The sequence below is a fragment of the Aquarana catesbeiana genome, linkage group LG03 (genome assembly GCF_042186555.1).
Source record: "Aquarana catesbeiana isolate 2022-GZ linkage group LG03, ASM4218655v1, whole genome shotgun sequence".
Lineage (NCBI taxonomy): Eukaryota > Metazoa > Chordata > Amphibia > Anura > Ranidae > Aquarana > Aquarana catesbeiana.
In genome coordinates, this window is record NC_133326.1 from 722,545,842 (window position 1) to 722,568,270 (window position 22,429).

At 43.0% G+C, this 22,429-nt stretch overlaps 1 protein-coding gene across 1 annotated transcript in view; it reads right to left on the bottom strand.

Annotated features, from left to right (window-relative positions):
- Window positions 1-3,509: 3,509 nt before the first annotated feature.
- The window catches only part of LOC141134934 (uncharacterized), an 86,458-nt gene continuing 67,538 nt past the window's right edge, over window positions 3,510-22,429 (bottom strand). The window contains exons 8-10 of the mRNA XM_073624366.1: window positions 21,214-21,365; window positions 10,138-10,244; window positions 3,510-3,781 (exon numbers count right to left, since the gene is read on the bottom strand). Coding sequence (XP_073480467.1) covers window positions 3,631-3,781; window positions 10,138-10,244; window positions 21,214-21,365 — 410 coding nt within the window. The 3' untranslated portion in view covers window positions 3,510-3,630. The remainder of the gene's footprint in view (window positions 3,782-10,137; window positions 10,245-21,213; window positions 21,366-22,429) is intronic.

Here is a 22,429-nt window from a genome sequence, read left to right on the forward strand (position 1 = left end):
GCTGTTGCGATTTCTTAATAATGGCTTTAATGTTGATTGTCCACGATAAGTTTTCAGAAATGCATGTTCCTAAAAACTTAAAGCTAGAGACCGGCTCCACGTACACGCCTTTAATAAAAAAGTGGTGCTGGTTCAGGTCTGTTCCTTCTGAAATCTACAATCAGTTTGTTTGTTTTCCCTGTGTTTAGGATCAGGTTATTAGCTGTACACCATTCCACTATCCTATCAACCTCTCTCTCCTATATTGCTCCTCATCATCTCCAGTGATACAACCAATTACGATAGTGTCATCGGCAAACTTAACTATACTATTGATCTTATAATAGGGGGTGCAGTCATATGTGTACAGTGAATAGAGAAAGGGACACTTAAAACACAACCCTGTGGGGCTCCAGTACTTATTTCTCACTTGGAAGAAAAAAATGTATCCAATTTGACCACCCGTGAGCGATGGACCAAAAAATCCCTTATCCAAAAACAAATAAAGGGCGGCAAATCCAATTTTTCAATTTTTTTTTAACCAACCGATCTGGAATGATGGTATTAAAGGCAGAGCTGTAATCTATAAACAACATCCTTATGTAGTTTTCCGAATGCTCCAGATGTCTAAGTGCCCCATGCAACGCTAAAGCTATTGCATCTCCTATGCTTCTATTTGCCCTATACGCAAACTGATAAGGATCTAAACTACCCGGTAATCTAGTTTTGATATATTTCAAGACCAACCTCTCAAAGCACTTCATTAGTACTGAGGTCAGTGCTATTGGTCTATAATCATCTAAACTTCCCACAGTTGACTTTTTTGGAATTGGAATAATAATGGCTGATTTTAAACATGCTGGAACAACAGCAGATGATAGTGATTGATTAAAGATCTTGGCAAAGACTCCAGCTAATTAATCAGCACAGGCCTTAACTACTCTCCCTGGGATTCCGTCTGGACCTGATGATTTTCTTGTATTTATAGCCTTAAACGCCTGCCTCACCTCATATTCCTGTATAGTGAGTGTACAGTTTCCTGGACCTAAAGGACACCCTATATCCCGGTTTGGTAACACAACCTCAAACCGTGTGAAGAACCTATTTATTTCTTCAACCAGTGAAGCACTAGAATTCCCTTCCATTTTTGGAGTTCCTCTATGTTGTGTCAAATACTGTATACCCTCCAACCCTCCCTCGCATCGTTTCCATTAAAATAGACCCCAATTTTGTTTTTATAGGCTAATTTGGCTTCTTTTATGCCTCTTTTTAAATTAGCTCTCGCAATACTATACATTGCTTTATCTCCGACACTGAATGCTCTATTTCGTTCTCTACGAAGACTCTTCCAGGGTTTCTGATTCGAACAGACCCGAATGCGCTTATCCTCAGTAACATTGTCCACACAGGTTTTTATATAGTCCAGAACTGTTTCTGTATACAGATTTAAATCCTTTTGCTCAAATATCTCCCAATTGGTTCACATAGGGGTTAGGGATCTGGGGGCCCAGACTAGATATTTAATGTAGACTCTATATTCAGTCAGTGCAGGCAGTGTAGTATATATATTACACAGTGTATTGAAGTGGAAGGGGAACCCCCGTGCCAAAATTGAAAAAAAATGGCATGGGGGCTCCCCCAAAATCCATACCAGGCACTTCATACCCATTCACATGGGGGGGTGGGATCTGGGGACCCCCTTTTTAAAGAAGGCTTTCAGATTCTGATAAGCCCCCCACCCGCTGACCCCCACAACAACCGGGCAAGGCGCTCTCTCGTCCCCCCCATTTTCCTGCGGCCTGCCAGGTTGAGTGCTCGGATAAAGGTCTGGTATGGATTTGGGGAGGACCCCTCGCCATTTTTTTTATTTTGGTGCAGGGTTCCCCTTAAAATCAATACCAGACCTGAAGGGCCTGGTAATAGACTGGGGGGAGGGGGAGGGAACTCACGCCGTTTTTTTCAATGATTTTTATGTATATTGCCAGGACCTGACAATACATTACAGCCGCGAGCAATTTTAAATGACATTTTTTCCTTTAGAAATGTAATTTTGATGCTCTCATTCATTACACTATGTACTGTCGATATGTAAGCCTAGTCTGGAGCGTGGATTTGCACCCTGCCTTTGTCCAATCATGGCTCTGTCCACTGTGATGCATGCTTTGGCCAATCAGCAGCCGTCAATGCGCTCATATTTCCCACGAACGCCCCATAATATTCAGAGTTTGGAGAACGGGCGAACACCCGATGTTTGAGTCAAACTTACGTTCCACACGAACCATGGGCTCATCCCTACTAAATACCTTGGACTGTCTACTTTCCAAAAAGGGGTCATTTGGGGGTTATTTGTACTGTCCTGGTGTTTTCGGGCCTCAAGAATTGAGATTGGCCGTCAGTACATCAGGATTGATCAATTTTCAGATATATATAACATAGTTTGTGGACTCCATAACTTTCCTACAGACTAAGTAATATACACTGACTTGGGTTATTTTCACCAAAGAAATGTAGCAAAATGAATACATTTTGGCCTAAATTTATGAAGAACGATTTGCAAAGTTTTATAACAGCAACAAAAAAAAATGCTCTATTTCTGTGAAAAAAAAAAATTATAAAAATGTCATGTGTACAGTATTGCATGACCGTGCAATTGTCATTCAAAGTATGAGAGCGCTGAAAGCTGAAAATTGATCTGGGCAGGAAGGGGATGAAAGTGCCCAGTATTGAAGTTGTTAAAGGCCTCGTCCCCCTCTGGCGAAGGTACCCCCCCCCCATGTTGTGGAATGGTACGTCTCAAGAAAGTGGGCGATGCACTTATTTGCATGCAGATCACCCTTGAATACACCAACATGTGATGCTGAGCCTCCGTGTTTGAAAACTGAAATTCAATGAATGACTTGTGGGGGGGCAGGGACAGTCAGCCTGGGGAGGAGAGACCTAGGAGACACTGGACCTCCTCCAGCCAAGAAATGAGGCAGGGCTCTATCTGACTCTTTGTAGCTTCTAATTCTGGAATTCAACTTGAAAACTGCAGATCGGACGCTCTGAGATCCTCCTAGTCTAGAAGAAGAACAAGTCCCAGCATATCCTGCAGCATTATTTTATACAGTAGTAGATTCTATATGGCTGTAGTATGATGGAGGAGAAGAAAAGGTAGATAGAGATATGAGGTGTCCTCTGACGTCTTTCAAGAGGAACTGCAGTCTGCTCACCTAATTTGTAATAGCTTCCCTCCAACCACTTTGCATATTTATATATACTGTGTTTCTGTAGTTTCCAAATATGCTGTAAAAATCTCCCTCCACCGAGTCTTGCTGCCTCTATTTTAACTGTGGACAGCTGAAGCTGCTGCCTGTTCACAACCCTGGATTTACACAGACACAGAGATGGAGGCACACCTCTCATTGACTCTGTTATGACTTGTCCCCCCTCCCTTCCTGGCAAGCTCTCACTAGAGTGAGAGAGAGAGAGCTGTGCATGATGTCATAAGCCTAGGCTAATGACCAGACAAGAAACAGGAAGTGGGCTGTATAAGGTATTTACTGGCAGAAAAAAAATGTTTTACTATCCAAAGTTAAAACAACAACAAGGGCAGAAGATTTAATAGATGGAAAGTTGAAAAAGTGACTGAAGATCTGCTTTCAGTCCATATCAGAAGATAATCTTCTTCTCACAGATGTCATGTACATTTTCAGAACAGGGCGCATCATTCCAGTCATTTCCATTCTTTAACGCAGCGCAGTCTTCCCCTCCTCCGAGACCATGACCCTTCCAATCATCGGGCTGATTCTGCTCCCAGAACCTGAAGAACAGAAGAGACAATAGTGATTAGACCAGAAATTGAGCAGAACTGGGACCTCATAAATGCTATAGTGTTAGATTTTCAAGGTGTGAGCTCAACTACTGTGATGGATTGCAAGAGAGCTGTTAGATCAGTGATGGCCAGCCCCATATATACACAGCCCCTAGCTACTGTATGCAATGAGTTCTTCCCCCTCCTCTTTCCCTGACTGAATATGTAAAGAGTTCTCTCCTCCAGGTCCTTCCCCATGGGAGAAGGTCTTCCCCTTTACTCCTTTATCTATTGGCCTATGTGAGCCTGTGTGTTATTTCCCTCATCTCTTTCCCTAATTGGTTATGTGAGGAGTAGGGATTAGCCAATGGTTTGGCTTATACCTAGGATGTTAGGAAGAATGCCCAAACTTTGGCACATTTGGGAGCTGAGCATCATTTATAGAAGTGATATTTCCACGTCTTTTATATATAGTTACATAGTTAGTCAGGTTGAAATAAGATGCAAGTCCACCTAGTTCAACCAATACAAAAAAAAATACAATCCCATATACACAATCCTATACCCACAGTTGATCCAGAGGAAGGTGATAAACCCCAGCAAAGCATGATCCAATTTGTTTAGACCAGGGGAAAAAATTCCTTCCTAAACCCCCAAGAGGCAATCAGATATTCCCTAGATCAACTTTACCTATAAATGTTAGTACCCAGCAGTGGCGACCCGTCCATGGGCAACCCATCCCCCCCCCCTCCAAGCAGTCAAAAAAAAAATGTCAAACAAAAAATTTTTTTTAAAGCTGGCCCTTTAAAAAAGAAAAAAAATTACAAAAAAACGGTCCTTAAGTGCACTGTGTTCGGATGCCGGACACAGTGCGATGCCGGACACAGTGCGATGCCGGACACAGTGCACTTATGGGAAGCGCCACGTCTATGCAATCACGAGATTGCAGACGTGGCGTTGCATTTGCGGGCATTTAGCCCGCCTTGCGGCGCTTTGTGAAGCACCGAGTAGCTTCCACCCAGCCCTAGTATCTATTACTATGGCTGGGCGGTTTGATTGACATCTGAGTATGATGTCACTTCCTGCTTCTCTCTCTCTCTCTCTCTCTCTCTCTCTCTCTCTCTCTCGAGAGAGGAAACAGGAAGTATGAGAGGAACGGAGCTCTTCACAGGAGACACCGCTGGAGAGGACAACACATAGCAAGGTAAGTAACGGGGGAGGGGGGTTTGGTGGTGACACACACTGCTGCAATTTGGGGACACACACTGCTGCAATTTGGGGACACACACTGCTGAAATTTGGGGACACATACTACTGCAATTTGGTGACACATACTGCTGCAATTTGGTGACACATACTGCTGCAATTTGGGGACACTGCTGCAATTTGGGGACACATACTGCTGCAATTTGGTGACACACACTGCTGCAATTTGGTGACACACACTGCTGCAATATGGGAACACATACTGCTGCAATTTAGTGACACTGCTGCAATTTGGGGACACATACTGCTGCAATTTGGTGACACATACTGCTGCAATTTGGGGACAAATACTGCTGCAATTTGGTGACACATGCTACTGCAATTTGGGGACACATACTGCTGCAATTTGGTGACACATACTGCTGCAATTTGGTGACACCTACTGCTGCAATTTGGTAGTTACACGTGCTGCTGCAATTTGGTGGTGACACAGGCTGCTGCAATTTGGTGACACAGGCTACTGCAATTTGTTGGTGACACAGGCTTCATTTTATGTGACACAGGCTGCATGTAATGAGGGACTCTGCTGGGGGCACCTGATGTAAAGAGGGACTCCGCTGGGGACACCTGATGGCATCTGGTGGCAGGTGACGTGGCTAGTGACACGCTCAGGGGTCCCACTGATTCTGCATTATGGTGAGTTGAATGATTTCATTTTATATTACAATGTAATAATAGAAATAATGCGCTTCAATCATCCTGACACCATAACAACAATGGTGCCGGGATGATTGAAGTGCTAACACCAGGTGTTTGGAGTATCTTTATCTGCTGATTAAACTTTCTAGAATATACATATTTCTATTGTTGTGTAGGATCTGGGCCTGCAGTCTCTCCATCCCTCTCTCCCTCTCCCTCCATCCCTCGTTCAACTCAGACACTAACCACACCACCTTAGAGCCACGCCCACTATTTCGCTGAAACCACGACCATTTTCACCAAGTGGGAGGGGTCAAAAAGGAAGGGTGGGGCCTGGCGCCCCCCCATCCTAAAACTTCACCAGCCGCCACTGGTACCCAGTTATATTATTATGTACAAAATTCCTTCCTGATCCCCCGAGAGGCAATCAGATATTCCCTGGATCAACTTTATCTATAAATGTTAGTACCCAGAAGTGGCGGCCAGGCTATAGGGGGCGCTTGGGCGCCGCCCCCCCCCCCCCTCCAGGCAGTCAAAAAAAAAATGTAAAAAAAAATGTAAAAAAAAAAAAAATTTAAAGCTGGCCCTTAAAAAAAATACAAAAAACGGTCCTTAAGTGCACTGTCTTCGGAAGGCGGACACAGTGCGATGCCGGACACAGTGCACTTATGGGAAGCGCCACGTCTATGCAATCACGAGATTGCAGACGTGGCGCTGCATTTGCGGGCATTTAGCCCGCCTTGCGGCGCTTTGTGAAGCACCGAGTAGCTTCCACCCAGCCCTAGTATCTATTACTATGGCTGGGCGGTTTGATTGACATCTGAGTATGATGTCACTTCCTGCTTCTCTCTCTCTCTCTCGAGAGAGAGAGAGAGAGAGAGAGAGAGAGAGCGAGAGAGAGAGGAAACAGGAAGTATGAGAGGAACGGAGCTCTTCACAGGAGACACCGCTGGAGAGGACAACACATAGCAAGGTAAGTAACGGGGGAGGGGGGTTTGGTGGTGACACACACTGCTGCAATTTGGGGACACACACTGCTGCAATTTGGGGACACACACTGCTGCAATTTGGGGACACATACTGCTGCAATTTGGTGACACATACTGCTGAAATTTAGTGACACATACTGCTGCAATGTGGTGACACTGCTGCAATGTGGTGACACATACTGCTGCAATTTGGTGACACTGCTGCAATTTGGTGACACATAATGCTGCAATTTGGTGACACATAATGCTGCAATTTGGTGACACTGCTGCAATTTGGGGACACATACTGCTGCAATTTGGTGACACAAATTGTTACCAAATTGGAGCCCCCCCCATCCTAAAACTTCACCAGCCGCCACTGGTACCCAATTATATTATTATGTACATTTAGGAAAGAATCCAGGCCCTTTTAAAGCAATCTACTGAGCTGGCCAGAACCACCTCTGGAGGGAGTCTATTCCACATTTTCACAGCACTTACTGTGAAGAAACCTTTCCATATTTGGAGATTAAATCTCTTAAAGAGTGCCCCCTTGTCCTCTGTGATGACATTAAAGTGAATAACTCAACACCAAGTTCACTATATGGACCTCTTATGTATTTGAAGATGGTGATCATATCCCCCTTATGCATTTGAAGATGGTGATCATATCCCCCCTTATGCATTTGTACATGGAGATCATATCCCCCCTCAATCTCCTTTTCGCAAGAGATAATAAATTCAGTTCTTCTAATCTTTCCTCATAGCTGATCTCCTCCATGTCTCTTATCAATTATATAGTGAAAAACAAAGAGGGTGAATCTCCCAAGCGGGGACAGACAAGAAAAACCCAACAGTAAGAGCATTTTCAGAAGGATTCTAGAGATGGGATCAGCCAAGTATAAAACTTGAAATCCTTTATTATATCCTAATGACTCTATAAACCATGAGTCATTATCACAATACATTTAAAATTACTTAATTATTTAATTATTATCAAACCCTTGTCGACAAATATAAGCAGATTTGTTTCTGCTGAACAAATAAGGTAAGTCAGTAAGTCATGATAGATGGGTGTAGCTTACTTTTTTTGGGAGGTTGAATAGCAAGACGGTCATTTCAGGATTTTATTGATTTGATTAATAATGTGTTCTATGGTGGGAGTTTGGTGAAAGTTTCCCCAATTATCTGTTCCTGTTCCATTTTAAGTGGAGGGGTCACATGCTGCCTGGACATTTACAGCCATCTTCCCCCCGGTGGTTAAGATAGAAATTAATGGAGGTGTAGGATTTGTTGTTAGGCCACAACACTGCACTACCTCCAGGATGTGAAATTCTCTGGAGCAGGGGGTCTCCAAACCTTGTAAACAAAGGGCCAGTTTACTGTCCTTCAAACTTTAGGAGAGCCGGACTGTGGCCAGTGGGTGTGGAAAATGACCTGGTGTCAGTGGGAGTAAACCGTTCCCCATCTTGGGTATTAGGGGAGGAATAGTGCCCCATAGTTGGTGTCAGTAGGAGGAATAGTGCCCCATCGTTGGTGTCAGTAGAAGGAATAGCGCCCCTATGCTGGTGTCAGTAGGAGGAATGGTTGCCCATCATTGGTGTCAGTGGGAGGAACAGTGCCCCATCATTGGTGTCATTGGGATGAATAATGCCCCATTGCTGGTGTCAGTAGGGGGCAATAGTGCCCTATTGTTGGTGTCAGTGGGAGCAATAGTGCCCCATCATTGGTGTCAGTGGGAGGAATAGTGCCCCATCATTGGCATCAGTGGGAGGAATAGTGCCCCATCATTGGTGTCAGTGGGAGGAATAGTGCCCCATCATTGGCGTCAGTGGATGGAATAGTGCCTTATCATAAGTGTCAGTTGGAAGAACAGTGCCTCAAAATTGGTGTCAGTGGGAGGAATAGTCCCCCATCATTGGTATTAGTTGGAAGAATAGAGTGGCAGAAACTATGGCCCTTAGTTGCTGACAGTAGAGGGGAATAATGCTCCAAGGGCCGGATAAAAGCAAGGAAAGGGCCACATCCAGCCCCTTGGCCACAGTTGGGAGACCACTGCTCTAGAAGAAGTAAAAGTGACATCACTTCCTCCTCAACAAAGTAAGATAGGATTTTATTTCTGCTTCTGCTTGTTGGGTAGGTGCAGTGTGGTGTGGCAGTCAGTAAATGCACAGAATCCCAATTTGCAAAGAACATTTTATTGAACAGTGTATCAACAGGACCAGGGGGGAGCTCACCCATCCGGAGCCACTTACAGGCATGCAGCATCTGCCACGAGGAGTGAAGTGCGACCTGGGCGATCCACACCCAAATAGGCAGCTTCCTGAAGAAGTGGTCACAGGCTCTGCTCTCTCCCTACTCCTTTTCCTACCGCAACAACTGTCTCTGTCAGATGGGGAACCTGTCCAGCATGCCAAACCCAGGGGCAAGAGTCTTACATAAACTCTGCCTGACCTAAGATGGCCACAGGGTCATGTGGGGCATGTGCATCCAACTGGATCACTGACTGAGTAATCGAGGAAATCAAAGAGAAACACAGCTTCTCTTGACTTCTTCTCCCATCTGCATTGCCACTGCGGATGAGCACCACCTGCAGTGGAATAGACTGCAACTTCCTACATAGGGGGGGGGAGAAAGAGAGAGAGAGAGAGAGAGAGAGAGAGAGAAAGAGAGAAAAAGAGAGAGAGAGACACGTTACACGTTATGTAAAAGTGGCAAAACAGACGTTTTGAAATGTCGGTTACTAGCTGTCAAGTTTCCAGCGTTCATAAGAGGTTTTCAAACGTCCTGTGTACATGAAGCCTTAGGATTTTGGTATTCCTGAATTAGGCTCCATAGTTTGGGGATATCAAAGTGCCTTGGGAGAGAAGAAATCTTCAACCCAGTGTCCGGGTTTTGTTGAAGACCAGCAGGGTGTGTGTGGAGGACTGAGAACATTTCAGGGCTCCAGCCAGGAGGGAGGTGTGCTCCCATTTTGGAGACAGGGCTTCACCTTAGGAGACAGGTGTGAGCCGGTATCGCTGGGCGCATTAAAGAGGAGCTGTGTGTCTTAATGAGGAGCTGTGTTCATTGACAGGCTTGAAGATATGTGCATTGAAGAGACGTTGGTCTGAGGGACACATTACTAAGAGCAGAAGTACTGCTGAAGAAAGAGCCAGGTGGCTTGATTTTTTTTTGCCTGTTTATGCTATGACCGAAACCCCTACTGGTCAAGTTTATGGACTTTAGGTTAATCTGTTTTCATAACAGTGGGCTACCAGGCCCTTAAAATTGGCATGGACTTCACTAAAAAAAACATCTACCACTGAGTCTAATCACTCCATGTCACAGTACATTATTGTTTTCTAGGTGATAAAGTATTGCTCAGCACTGGGTGGAGTGAATTAAAATCTTAATGTACTTCAGCTCAAGGATCCATCGGTGTGCCACCTTTTCAGATCATTTTGCGAGATCTTAGAAATATGTGAAAAGGATTCTGATATTGTGTCTTACTTTGGAGTTATGTCATAAGGCGTTCCATCCACCCATCTCCAGGTTCCATCCGCATCCGTTAGACCGATCCAAAAGGTTTTTCTGTTTGCAATCCCACGCAGAAAATTCTTAAGAAAGACAAAATATAGAAGTTGTTAGAAGATGAATTATTGTACACACAATGGCTGATTAGGTCACATGACAGTTGGGCTACCAGTATATTTTAGGAGTTGGATAGGAAACTGGGGAACAAGGAGGAAATCCACTAAAATGGTGAGAACACTTCACACCCCAACACAAATGTAATCCTCCGCCCAGAGACAGACATGGTATGACCCACCTCCAGGCTCGCGACACCACTGAGGTCAGCCTTAGAAAATGGACAGCAAGGTCAAGGTTGAAAAATGGAGAAGAGAGGAAATGTACGCTAGAAAAGCATAGTTTTGACAGGGTGTGGCGATCCAACATAACCCCATGGCATTTACAACTGAGGATCATGCCTAGAAACAAATTTATTCTAAATAAGGAAACATATTTCCACTAAAAATTATTTTAAAGTAACATATCCATAATATAAACACTGGGGTGCAACTGCTGACCTCATACTAAATATATCAGATTGATGGCTGTTACATTAGCCCACTGGTATCCATAGATGAACCCTTATGCCAGGCCAGTGAATCAAAACACCAAAGCCATAGTCAGCATGAGAGCCTGAAAACTCTCAATTTTATAGGGAGACGTCAAAAATAGCCGACTCCGTGTTCCTCTTGAGATAGGTGTTCTTTGGTGCTACTCTCCACCATCTAGCTGTTTCAAAGAATGTGTAAGTCAATGAAGCAGAAGCTGAACAAAGTTTTTTTTTTTTTTACATGGTTTAGAAATGTCAACAACCCAGCATGAAAAAAAGATTAAAAAGTAGGACTTTGCCCTGATATTTGGAAACAAAAAGGAAAAAAAAACCCTAAATTCAGCCTAAATAATGTAGCAAGTTCCCAGGCCTCCTTCGGTCTAATGAGAACCTCCAGGGCCAGAGATAGCTGACATCCTTCTGTATATGGTGGGTTGTGAGGCATGGTGGGTGCAAAGTAGTTATAGTCATTGGGTGCCAGACACTTCTTGAATGCAAAAGAGCGTTTATTTCTCTTAAACTTTAAGGGGAGAGAGAGGGTTAGGGCCAGGACATCCTTAGGTAGTTGCAAGATTAATTGGCAGACTCCGAGACTTCAATAGGAGGACAGCCATTCAGGAAAAGGCATCCAGGAAGACGCCACACCTGGCAACAGTCTTTAACAGTTCCTAACACAAAGCGTAACAGTCCTTTCGCTTCCACTACATTCACTTCTTGTAGTTCTTTAGCCCACTGAGCTCCCGGTCTCTCTCACTAGACTAGATGATTCAATCTTCACGGTGGTTTCTTCCTCAAGCGTCACTCCCGCCTCTCTGCTGGGTCCCTTGCTTGGCACTCAAGATACCTCTCAAGCTTCACCCACTGACCTGCTCAGTCCCTGGTTTTACACACAAAGCTGCTCTGCAAGCGTCACCTCCACTGGTTGGGTCTCTGGCTTGATACCCACTGAAGTTTCCCGATTCTTCACCGTCCCCGGTTGGTAAGAATGTTGCTCCGGTACTTGCTTCAGTTACTCACTGTGGTCCCTTGTAATAAGATGGTGGGTCCCTTAGTGGTGACAGCTTCCCCTTTACCTCCAACCATGACAGGTTCCCCGGCCGGCAGAACCATCATTTTTGGTTGGACTGCAAGCCGCAGTCCCAACCCTGCGCTGTTCTCTTGCTTCTGGATAGGCCCTCAAACAGCCTAGCAGCCAGATGTGCCGGAAAAGGCACCAATCTCTGGGGCCGGGCGATACAACACACATCCACCCAGACAGCCGTAGAGGTGGCACAGAACCCTGATCACCTGACTCCACCCGAATATATAGGTTCTCCCAGCAGGCTAAGAGATTCGAGAAAACCCCTGCCCATTGGCTAAGATACCCCATATACCCATAATATGGCCTTGCATTGCCCTTCTCATATCTAATGCCACCAGGTAACCGGCCACCTAACGGCAGAAGAGAGAAGTGCAGCAATTACAGATTTAGAGTGAAATCAATTGATCCTCAACAATTAGCCAAGGTAGCTATACCTGACAGGTAAATTTAGGAGCAACCCTGCCTAAACACCAGGGTGCTTAAATAATAAAAACTGAAAAGTCAGCACAAGGGACATACAGTAACTTAAAATCAGTAGGATGTGTTCCTTCTGCTGATGCCTCTTTTTAGGTAAAACACTCCTCCATCCATGTCCCCCCAGCCCCCCCTCCTTAATCTTCCTGTGTGGTGGGCATTAACACCACAACTAAGGGCTCTCATCGACTATGGCCTCCTTTCCCACCCAGCTGCTCCATTCATAGAAGCTATACTACAGCTTCTATGAATGGAGCAGGAACTATGAATGGAGAGGGCAAACCTATCGATCATCCAACCATCCTCCATTTAGAGATCATTTCCCATTCATAGAAGAGTGTTTTTTTAACCACTTAAGGACCCGGCCTCTTTTTTAGATGTGTTGTTTACAAGTTAAAAACTTTTTTTTGCTAGAAAATTACTTAGAACCCCTAAACATTATACATTTTTTTCTAACACCCTAGAGAATAAAATGGCGGTCCTTGCAATTCTTTGGAAAAAATACACTTTTGAATTAAAAAATAAGACAACAGTAAAGTTAGCCAATTTTTTTTTAATATTGTTAAGATAATGTTACGCAGAGTAAATTGATACCCAACATGTCACGCTTCAAAATTGTGCCCGCTCATGGAATGGCGACAAACTTTTACCCTTAAAAATCTCCATAGGCGACGTTTAAAAAATTCTACAGGTTCCATGTTTTGCGTTACAGAGGAGGTCTAGGGCTAGAATTATTGCTCTCGCTCTATCGATCGCGGCGATACCTCACATGTGTGGTTTGAACACTGTTTTCATATGCGGGCGCTACTCACGTATGCGTTCGCTTCTGCACGCGAGCTCGGCGGGACGGGGCACGTTTACATTTTTTTTTTCTTATTTATTTTTACCCTTTTATTTTTTATTTTTACACTGTTTTAAAAAAAAATTGTGTCACTTTTATTCCTATTACAAAGAATGTAAAAATCCCTTGTAATAGAAAAAAAGCATGACAGGTCCTCTTAAATATGAGATCTGGGGTCAAAAAGATTTACACTAAAATGCAATATAAAAAAAAAAAATTGTCATTTAAAAAAAAGAAAAAAGAGAGATGGTCAGAAGTGATGTTTTAACGTCGCTTCCACCCTGCAGTGTCATGGAGATGTGTGGGGGACATCTTCCCCTCACTCGTCTCCATGCACAGCCCTGAGAAGCACCGGATCGCCTCCGCCGCTGTCAATGGCTCAGGTAAGCGGCGGAGGGCACCGGATCACGCCCCTCTCCCACCGCCGATAAAAGTGATCTTGCGGTGAATCCGTCATAGAGACCATAGAGACCATAGAGAATCCGCCATAGAGACCACTTTTATCTTATACCAGACCGCCGGCCGAACACGGGGATACCGGGGTTATGGAAGCTAGCTGCTGCCATAACAACAATATCCGTCCTCAAAGTGAGGACGTACATCGGCATGCGGCGGCCTGAAAGTGGTTAATTACTGAGGTGTAATGAACCATGAAGTCAAAGGGTATCCATAAGAAAGTTATTTTTTTGCTCTAAAGGAAACCTATAATGAGAAAAATGTAGGTCTTCTTTACTGACCTCCTAAACATGCCAGCGGCCTGGCTAGAACTCCAGCCAAAATGTTTTCTTTCTACTTTTTAATATACCGGGAAAGAATTAGAACCTCCTTCCTGTTTTCAATGTAACACTAAAAGAGATGAGGAGCACTGGATTGTTTTCTGCTGTGATTGGGCATAGTATAATTCTTTAAATATCTTCACAGCCTCCTTTCTAGCTTATAGGAACCGCCTCTGAGTTCCCCAAAATGTACTTGGAGCACTAACTGTGCTCCATCTTTATATCTCGTTAAGAAAAACAGTCAGTGTTTTCTGGGAGTTCTAAGGGGGTCCCTCTCAAACCAGGCTGTCAAATCAGATACACCAAGCAACAAACCAGACTCTACAATTGCAAACCCTGATGAAGTGAGTTTTAGCAAACTCATGAACATATACTAGTGATCTTCTCAGAACATTGGACGGCCTAGCTATCCCTGAAGGAGCTTGGCTTGTGACTCTGGTTGTGGAGGCCCTCTACAACTCCATTCCCCATTCCTTGGGTTTGGCAGTTGTAGAGGGCTTCATTTCTCGAAACACTGACGTCCCATTGGGCTACAATGGGTTCATTTTGAACCTCTTGGGGTTCATCTTGACCAACAATATTTTCTTGTTCTCAGGCTCCCACTACCTCCAGGTACAGGGGGTTGCTATGTGGACCAAATGTGCCCCCTCCTATGCGAACCTGTACCTGGGGGAGTGGGAGCAAAACTTGTCATTCCGGGACGACATGCAGGCCTGGTTTGAACACATACCAATTTGGAGAAGTTTTATAGATGATGTGTTCCTCATCTGGACGGGGTAGCAGATAGGATCTTTCCCGCTTCTTTGAGGGCCTCAAATTGAACACATACAACTTGACTTTCACAATGGAAGCAAATCAATCAACCCTCACCTTCTTAGTTATAACAATTTTTGTTAATCCTGACAGAACTATAGGGACCACTCTTTTTCGCAAGCCCTCAGGGGGAAACTCTCTCTTGCATGCCATCAGTTCACATCCATGATCCATGATAACCAACGTCCCATACGGACAGTACTTGAGGCTAAGAAGAAACTGTAGTGAAAACGCCCATTTTGAAGTAGAGGCCAAAGCACTAAGAAACCGCCTGAGATCACGTGGCTATAGTAACAAATGCCTTAAAAGAGCTTATTTAAGAGCCAAAAAACAGGAACGTACCCATCTCATTCATGGTAAAACCATCTCCAAACCGAATTCTAATTTGAGACTCATCACAAGATTTTCTGGACAACACCAACAGGTACAGGATCTTTTACAGAGACATTGGTATCTACTGATGGGAGATCCCAATGTATCTAAACATTTAAAAGATCATCCGGAAATTACATACAGACGCTCCCGCTCAATAAGAGACCAAATTGTTCATAGTCATTATGCCCCTCCCTCAAAAAACGTTACCAAGGTCAAGGGGACTAGGCCTTGCCATAAGTGTAATTTCTGTAGATATATTCATGCGTCACGCAACATCGCCCTTCCCAATGGACAAGTATACAACCCCAATTTTTTGGCCACATGCCAATATATTTTTCCACCGAATTAGAGACCACGTTTCCTTAGTCATCAAGAAAAAAATTGAAACCCCCATTAGCTGTCACATAGGCCTATGTCATCAATTTGATGACAAAAAATGCATTTTTTTTACTCTGGAATACGTCCCCCCAAATGAAAGAGGTGGAGACTACGATAGGATCCTGCTCCAACGAGAAACCAGGTGGATCTTCACATTAAATGCCCTTAAATACCCTGGGTTAAATGATGTCCTAAGCTACAAACCTTTTCTATAATTATTTATTATTCATTTATTATTTTCTAATTATTTTTTTTGTTTTTTTTGTTTTGTCATTATCCACCTTAAACTTTAACATACTATGATTAAAAAAATTTATATTTCTATGTAATATAATTAATCATTTTTTTTATCATTGTATAACATGCATATTTGTATATGAGAGTCACCTTCATGGTTTATAATCAATATTCCCGCTGCTGGGTGCCCTCATCATGAGGACCAACGCGTGGCTCTTTCTTTCCAGGTCTACAATTTTCAATCTCTATATATATATTTATTTGCCTCGGAAATCGGGGGGTTAATTTCATTTCTTCCCCCTTGTTTATCTCTGAGGATGGTTTCCCTGTGCCATCTCTGGGCACAGGATTTTCTAAAATGGCCGCTGGTCAGTCGAACGTCTTCACGTCACTGACGCCGCCGCCACTATTTTGACCTGGATGTGTGCGCATGCGCAGTCCTCCTATTCTGTCCGCAGCGTGACGGCGAGTCAGACGCCGCCACGCTGGAGAGGGATATATAGCCACCCTCTGTCACTTTCCCTGAACGCCGGCCAGACAACGTTGCAGCCCCCTGGGGCTCCTGGGTCTCCTCTCCGTATGTCATATGGATTATAAGTAAGTTCTTTATAATAGTCCTTTTCCTAGTTTGCAATTCATGGTCTCTGATATATATTTTTTCTATCCCATTGTAAGTAAATATATCCACATGTATATATTTTTTAACTTCCCAGGTTTCCAGCCTCAAGGAAACATTAGCGACGCCCTATGTTTATTTGACCCGCAGAAATATCTGTGGGGTCTTCATTCCATCTCATTCGGTTGCGCTTGCTTTCTCCATGTTTGGAACCCTTCATTAAGAGGTGTACATTGCTTTTAGCCATCCCATGGATGCGACCCTGAAATCAGATTGATTCTACTCACCTGTATAGGTACTTGTGATTATTTTAATCAATTTACTCCTGATTTCAATCATATGTATTCTTTGTAATACTGATTTTTTAATGCTCACTTCAGTGACATTTGATATATTTGATATCTTCTCTTTACCATAGAGATTTCCAATCACTTTACACATTGTGATTTCCTATCATCCCCCTCTGCATGCCTTCCTAGGAAGTCTGGGCTGAAAGGCACCATTTATTGGTGTACCATTTTGATTTCAAAATAATACATCTACAGTTTTTAAAAACATTAGGTAAGATGGATAATTCTCCCCTCCCCCCCCTTTTTTTTCCCAATTTATTTAATTTTTTATTAATTTTGTATTATTATTTTGTCTTGAAATTTTGAATTTTGCTGACACACTTTACCATCGATATTTATACCTCATTTATGATTCATACCCTTAAATGTATTTTCCATACTTCTGTGTATCAGTTCAATGCTATATGATTATGTTATATACTATTTTGATTACTTATGGTTTATTTTTCATTTCATAGTCGATTAGATGCCACAGTATATCTCCTGAAGAAGCTTAAGAAAGCGAAACATGTTGAGAAAGTGGTATCAAGCACTGTATCATATTTTTATCATAATTGTTCTGTAAACATTTACTAATGCTTTGTTCCCTGTCTGTCTTTTTTAAAACGGATTTATGAATAAAATATATTTTTTATCTTACAAATTCCTATTTTGTTTACTAAGCACCGTTAAAGTCCCTGGCCTTTCCATGGCCAAAAGTCCCCTCTTCTTTGTCTATTAAGCAATTGGGATGTGGTGCTTTGGTTTGACTCCTCCCCTCCACCTTTACAATATCATGAACGTATTGGTTGTTTTTCCTAGCTGGATATAATAAATACATATGTATATTAATAAATATATTTTCTAACTTCAGCTAGCAAGTTGATATTGCTCTCTGTGTCTCCATTTGGGAGATTTACCCTCTTTATCTGGCCCATAGATTTTTTTGGCTGTAGTTTCACTTTTTATTTCCTTTTTCAGTGCATTAATTCACCAATAAGTGATCAAAGCCTTCAATAATTATTTTCATACATCTGCTTTAAGTGGAGCTTTATGTAATTAATAAAAATGGGCGAACAGGCAGGATTTTTAATGCAGAAGAAACATGCTTTGTCTCTTCTGCTTTAAAATTACTTGACTTTAGGGCTTTTTGCCAAATACTACCAAGCGGCCCATCTGGCTCATCTACCTAAATAACATGCTACTCATGAAGTGCAACTCTGTGTAGCATTAGAATCAGTAGACTGTGAGCCCCTTTCGATAGCCAACCTACAGTGGCTTCGCCCAGGTGACCGCAAGACATCAAGGAACTCTATCACACGCAATTCCCTGCAATTATGGGACAACGTTAAAACTAAATTTAGATTTCAATTCCCCCACAACCCGCTCTTTTCCTATCTCCAAAATGCCGCTTTTTACCCAGCTTGGACCTCACCCTCTTCCTTTTATAAGTGGTCTTCTGTCAACCTCACTTGAGTCTACAAATTCACAACCCCCAATGCCTTCAAGTTGTTTCTTACCCTCTGCAAATCCTACAGAATCCCTAACTGTGAAAGTTTTCCCTACCTCCAACTTAAAAACGTCTTCACCACTTGTCTGCAACACTAATCTCTAAAAGCGATCCTCACTCTTGAGGTTTAATTGCTATGTTCTATACTCAATTGTTAGACCTACCCCGCTATTCATCCCTCCAATACATAGCAAAGAGGAAAGCCGATCTAGGTCTCCAATTGGAAGCCAAAGACTGGTTCGACATTTGGCATGCCACCAAATCTGCTTCCCAGAATGTCATGGCCTCCAAAACAAACTATAAGGTAATAATGCGCTGGTACTTGGTCCCTGCCCAGATAGTCAAATACCTTCCATCCTACGCAACCTAACTGCTTCTGGGGTTGTACAGACAAAGGTGCCCATCTCCATATATGGTGGAACTGCCCAATAGCCCAATCTTTCTGGATTAAATTCTTCCACATCCTTTCTACCCTTGTTGACAGCACTCTGGAGCCGACCCATCCATCACCTCACTCAATAACAAAAAAAAAAACTCTGACATAACGCAACCCCAATTTAAAATACTCCTGCAGGTTACAACTGCTGCAAAGCAAATGATTGTGAAGGCCTGGAAGACTGCTCATCTCAATACCACAGAAACCAAGAACAGAATCACTAGAGCAATGATACATGCTAAGGTCGAAGCTGTGTTTCTTGACAAGGTTAGAAAATTTGAACGTCTATGGCAACCATGGGTTGATCATTTCCTTCCTCATAAAACTTTGACAGCTCCCTACTTCTCCCCTATATCACCTTTTCCCCAGCACCGATCGCTCATACTGTAGGTACCGCATTTGCTCCCTCCCCCTCTTCCCCCTGTCAACCCCCTCATCTCCCTTGCCCTTTCTCTCTTTACTCTCTCTCTTCTTCCTCTCCTCTTTTCTTTTCCTCCTTCACTGTTCTTGAACTGATCACTCCCCCTAAGGGGCTTTTGTCCCAAATTAACCTATCTAACCTGTTGTGCATAGACTGGACACCACCCAATAACTGTATTCCACCAGACCCTGCAACTCATCTAACCTTGGGACTCCTTGCAATTAGTCCTCATTTACAGGAGCCTATCCCACATTGTCCCCTACCTGTAGCCTGTTGTTGATTAATTTTATGATTTCAACCACATGCACACTGAGTTGCTTCTCAATATTTTTAATATCTTATTGTTCTTATTTTTGTGTTTTTTCAAAGTGGGCTGCATCCCTGCTGTCTCATTAGAACCCTGTGCGACTTCCATCCCCCTCTGTCCACAGAGGACGCCCTCCCTCCCATGCTTCTGTACCATATGCCCTTTGTTCTTTGTTCTGTATTCTTTGATAAAATATTTGAACAAAAAAAAATTACCTACCCGACTGCCTGCCTCTGTGCAGTGAGCTGCACACACGCAAATCACTATGGAAATTTGGCAATGCCAAAGCCAAAGCCAACGGAACTCCCTTTTTTTAATACTTACCTACAACTGTCAGGAATGTTGAGTGCTTGGTTGTGCATGAAGATGAGCACATGCACATATTGCTCTAGTGCAGAGAATCAAAGCTGTACCGGAAATTACTGTGAATTAGCATGCACATACTGCACTGGATTTTGGTGCCCGATGGTCTATGTAAAGTACAGCAGAAAGTGGTCTTCGGCTTCAGTGACTCATGACAAGATCTGCATCTTGATTATCCTATATTTTGACCTGACTCTCCTCCTGGCTCTGTTTGATCCTGATCTCATGTTGCTGACCTTGGCTTGCGTTCTGACTCTGTCCTCTGCCTGCTATTTGTATAATTCTATTGCCCATCTGATGTCAAACCCAGCCTGGCAAACTGCCATCTGAGCATCTATAGTTACATAGGTTGAAAAAAAGACACAAGTCCATCTAGTTTAACCAATAAAAGAGAAAAAAATCATACAATCCGATATACACAAACCTATACCCACAGTCCAGAGGCAGGCGAAAAACCCAGCAAAGCATGATCCGATTTACTCTAGCAGGGGGAAAACATTTCTTCCTGATCCCCCCGAGAGGCAATCAGATATTCCCTGGATCAACTTTACCTATAAATATTAGTATCCAGTTATATTATATTTATTAGGTAAGTATCCAGGCCTTTTTAAAAGCAATATACTGAGCTGACCAGAACCAGCTCTTAAGAATACTTTCCATATTTGGGGATAAAATCTCTTTCTTTAGATGTAAAGAGTGCCCCCTTGTCCTCTGTGATGGCCATCCACAGCAACTATACCTACCACAGGCACATGTGCCACTCCTCATCCTGCTACACCTTGTCACCAACTCCAGGGGGTATTAGACAGGAGGTGTAAGAGAAACCCTCTCATCAGTTTGGCCTCTACCAGGTATATGACAACAGTTAAGTTTCATACAATTGCCATCATTCTTACTGTACTAAACTTTCTTCATTAAAATTGGTTATGGTAATGTGTAAGAACATACCAGTCAGTCAGACATCATACACACCTAAGTTACAAGGTCCAATAATAAAACAAATTTAACTTGGAAAATAGATATACACATAAGATCTATATCGCATTTGGTGTCTAACAAATTGTAATATCATGTTGCTAAATAATATGATGGTTGTCAAATTGTGAAACCTTATCAGGTGGTAATATAGATGTATGTTTTAATAATTGGCAATTAGGGACCCTTTGATTTCGTGGGGCCTTTTTGCAACACCCAACGGGGTAAATAAAAAACTTGTCTGTCCCCACAGCCCTGGGCTCCCATCTTACCATAGAAACTTAAAACGAGTGCAAAGAGTCATGTATGAGGGTCAGTGACTCTAATATATCGGATTGGACTTATTCTGCAAGATTCTGCACAGAACTAAAGACCAGGTGGACTTTACTGAAGCATTTTTCCACTTTTAAACTTTTTATTGTTCCTTATGTCTATTTATGTAATAAAGCATAGTAATCAAATACTGCTGGCAGTGAAGTGACCTGAAAGTGGAACTGTCACAGAAGGAAGTGTCTATCTGTTCAGCATTCATACCATCTCTTCCTCGCTGTTAATGACCACTAGGTGGGCCTTCCTGTCCTCGCAGTCTTTCTTGGAGGCGATCCATGGTTTTTTGTCTGAAGACAAGTAGTAACAGCTGAGTCCATAGTGTTTCCATCCCTCACTGCATAATGGATTAGAGGGGCCTGAGGGAGCAAGAAAGAGGATTATGTGGGTGACGCTGAATTGTCATGGTTATAGCCGTACAGTTCAGCCAAGATGGTAAAATTATTAAAAAAAAAGGAAATCAGGCACAGCAGGCAGACATAAATTTTATGGGGACGATGGGGGTTTTCTACAATGGGCCAACATCCCTTTATCACTGAAAACTTGTAACTTCCCCTTAATGGGATTTTAACTATTCATATTCGGGCCAATTATGACAATTCGCTCCTAAATGTAAAAATCAAATTTTTTGGGGCGAGAAAATTACTTAGAACCCCACAAATGTCACGCGGTATTTGTGCAGCATCTTTCAAACGCTATTCTTTAAAAAAAAACAAACACTTTAATTAATAAAAGAAACCACAAAAGTTACCAATTATTTTTTTTCACCGAATAGCGAACAATTTGGGGTGTTTGCGGCAAATTCGAAAGCCGTGGAACACCCTTTAAAAGTCTGGGAGAAATCAAAAGTTCTAATTTTAAAGGCTTATATGCTTTGCATTGTCATAAAAAGTGTTTGGGAACCTGGGTCCTGCCCCAGGAGACATGTATCAATGCAAAAAAAAGTTTTAGAAACGGCCGTTTTTTCGGGAGCACCCCCTTCATTACGGGAAAGCCATAGGGATGTCCCCGTGCATCAGACGGGGTTGGGTCACCCGGCGACGTCACCGTGTGGCCCCGCCCTCAGTTATAAAAAAAGCTGTCACCTGAGAGACTGATCATTATGGCGTGCGGCTTTTTTTTTTTCTTTTTCCGTCCGTCGGAGCGAGAGACGAAGAAGATGAATAGACTTCGTGGGACACTTTTATTTTTTTTATTTTTTAATAAAGGACTTGTCCCAAGCCGTGTCTTGTGTTTTTTTTACCATTTTCATATATTGTTTGTGAAATGGTAGGGATACATTTGTACCCCGTTACCATTTCTCACAGGGGGGGTCAGGATCTGGGGGTCTCCTTGTTAAAGGGGGCTTTCAGATTCCGATAAGCCCCCACCCGCAGACCCCCACAACCACCGGGCAAGGGTTGTGGGGATGAGGCCCTTGTCC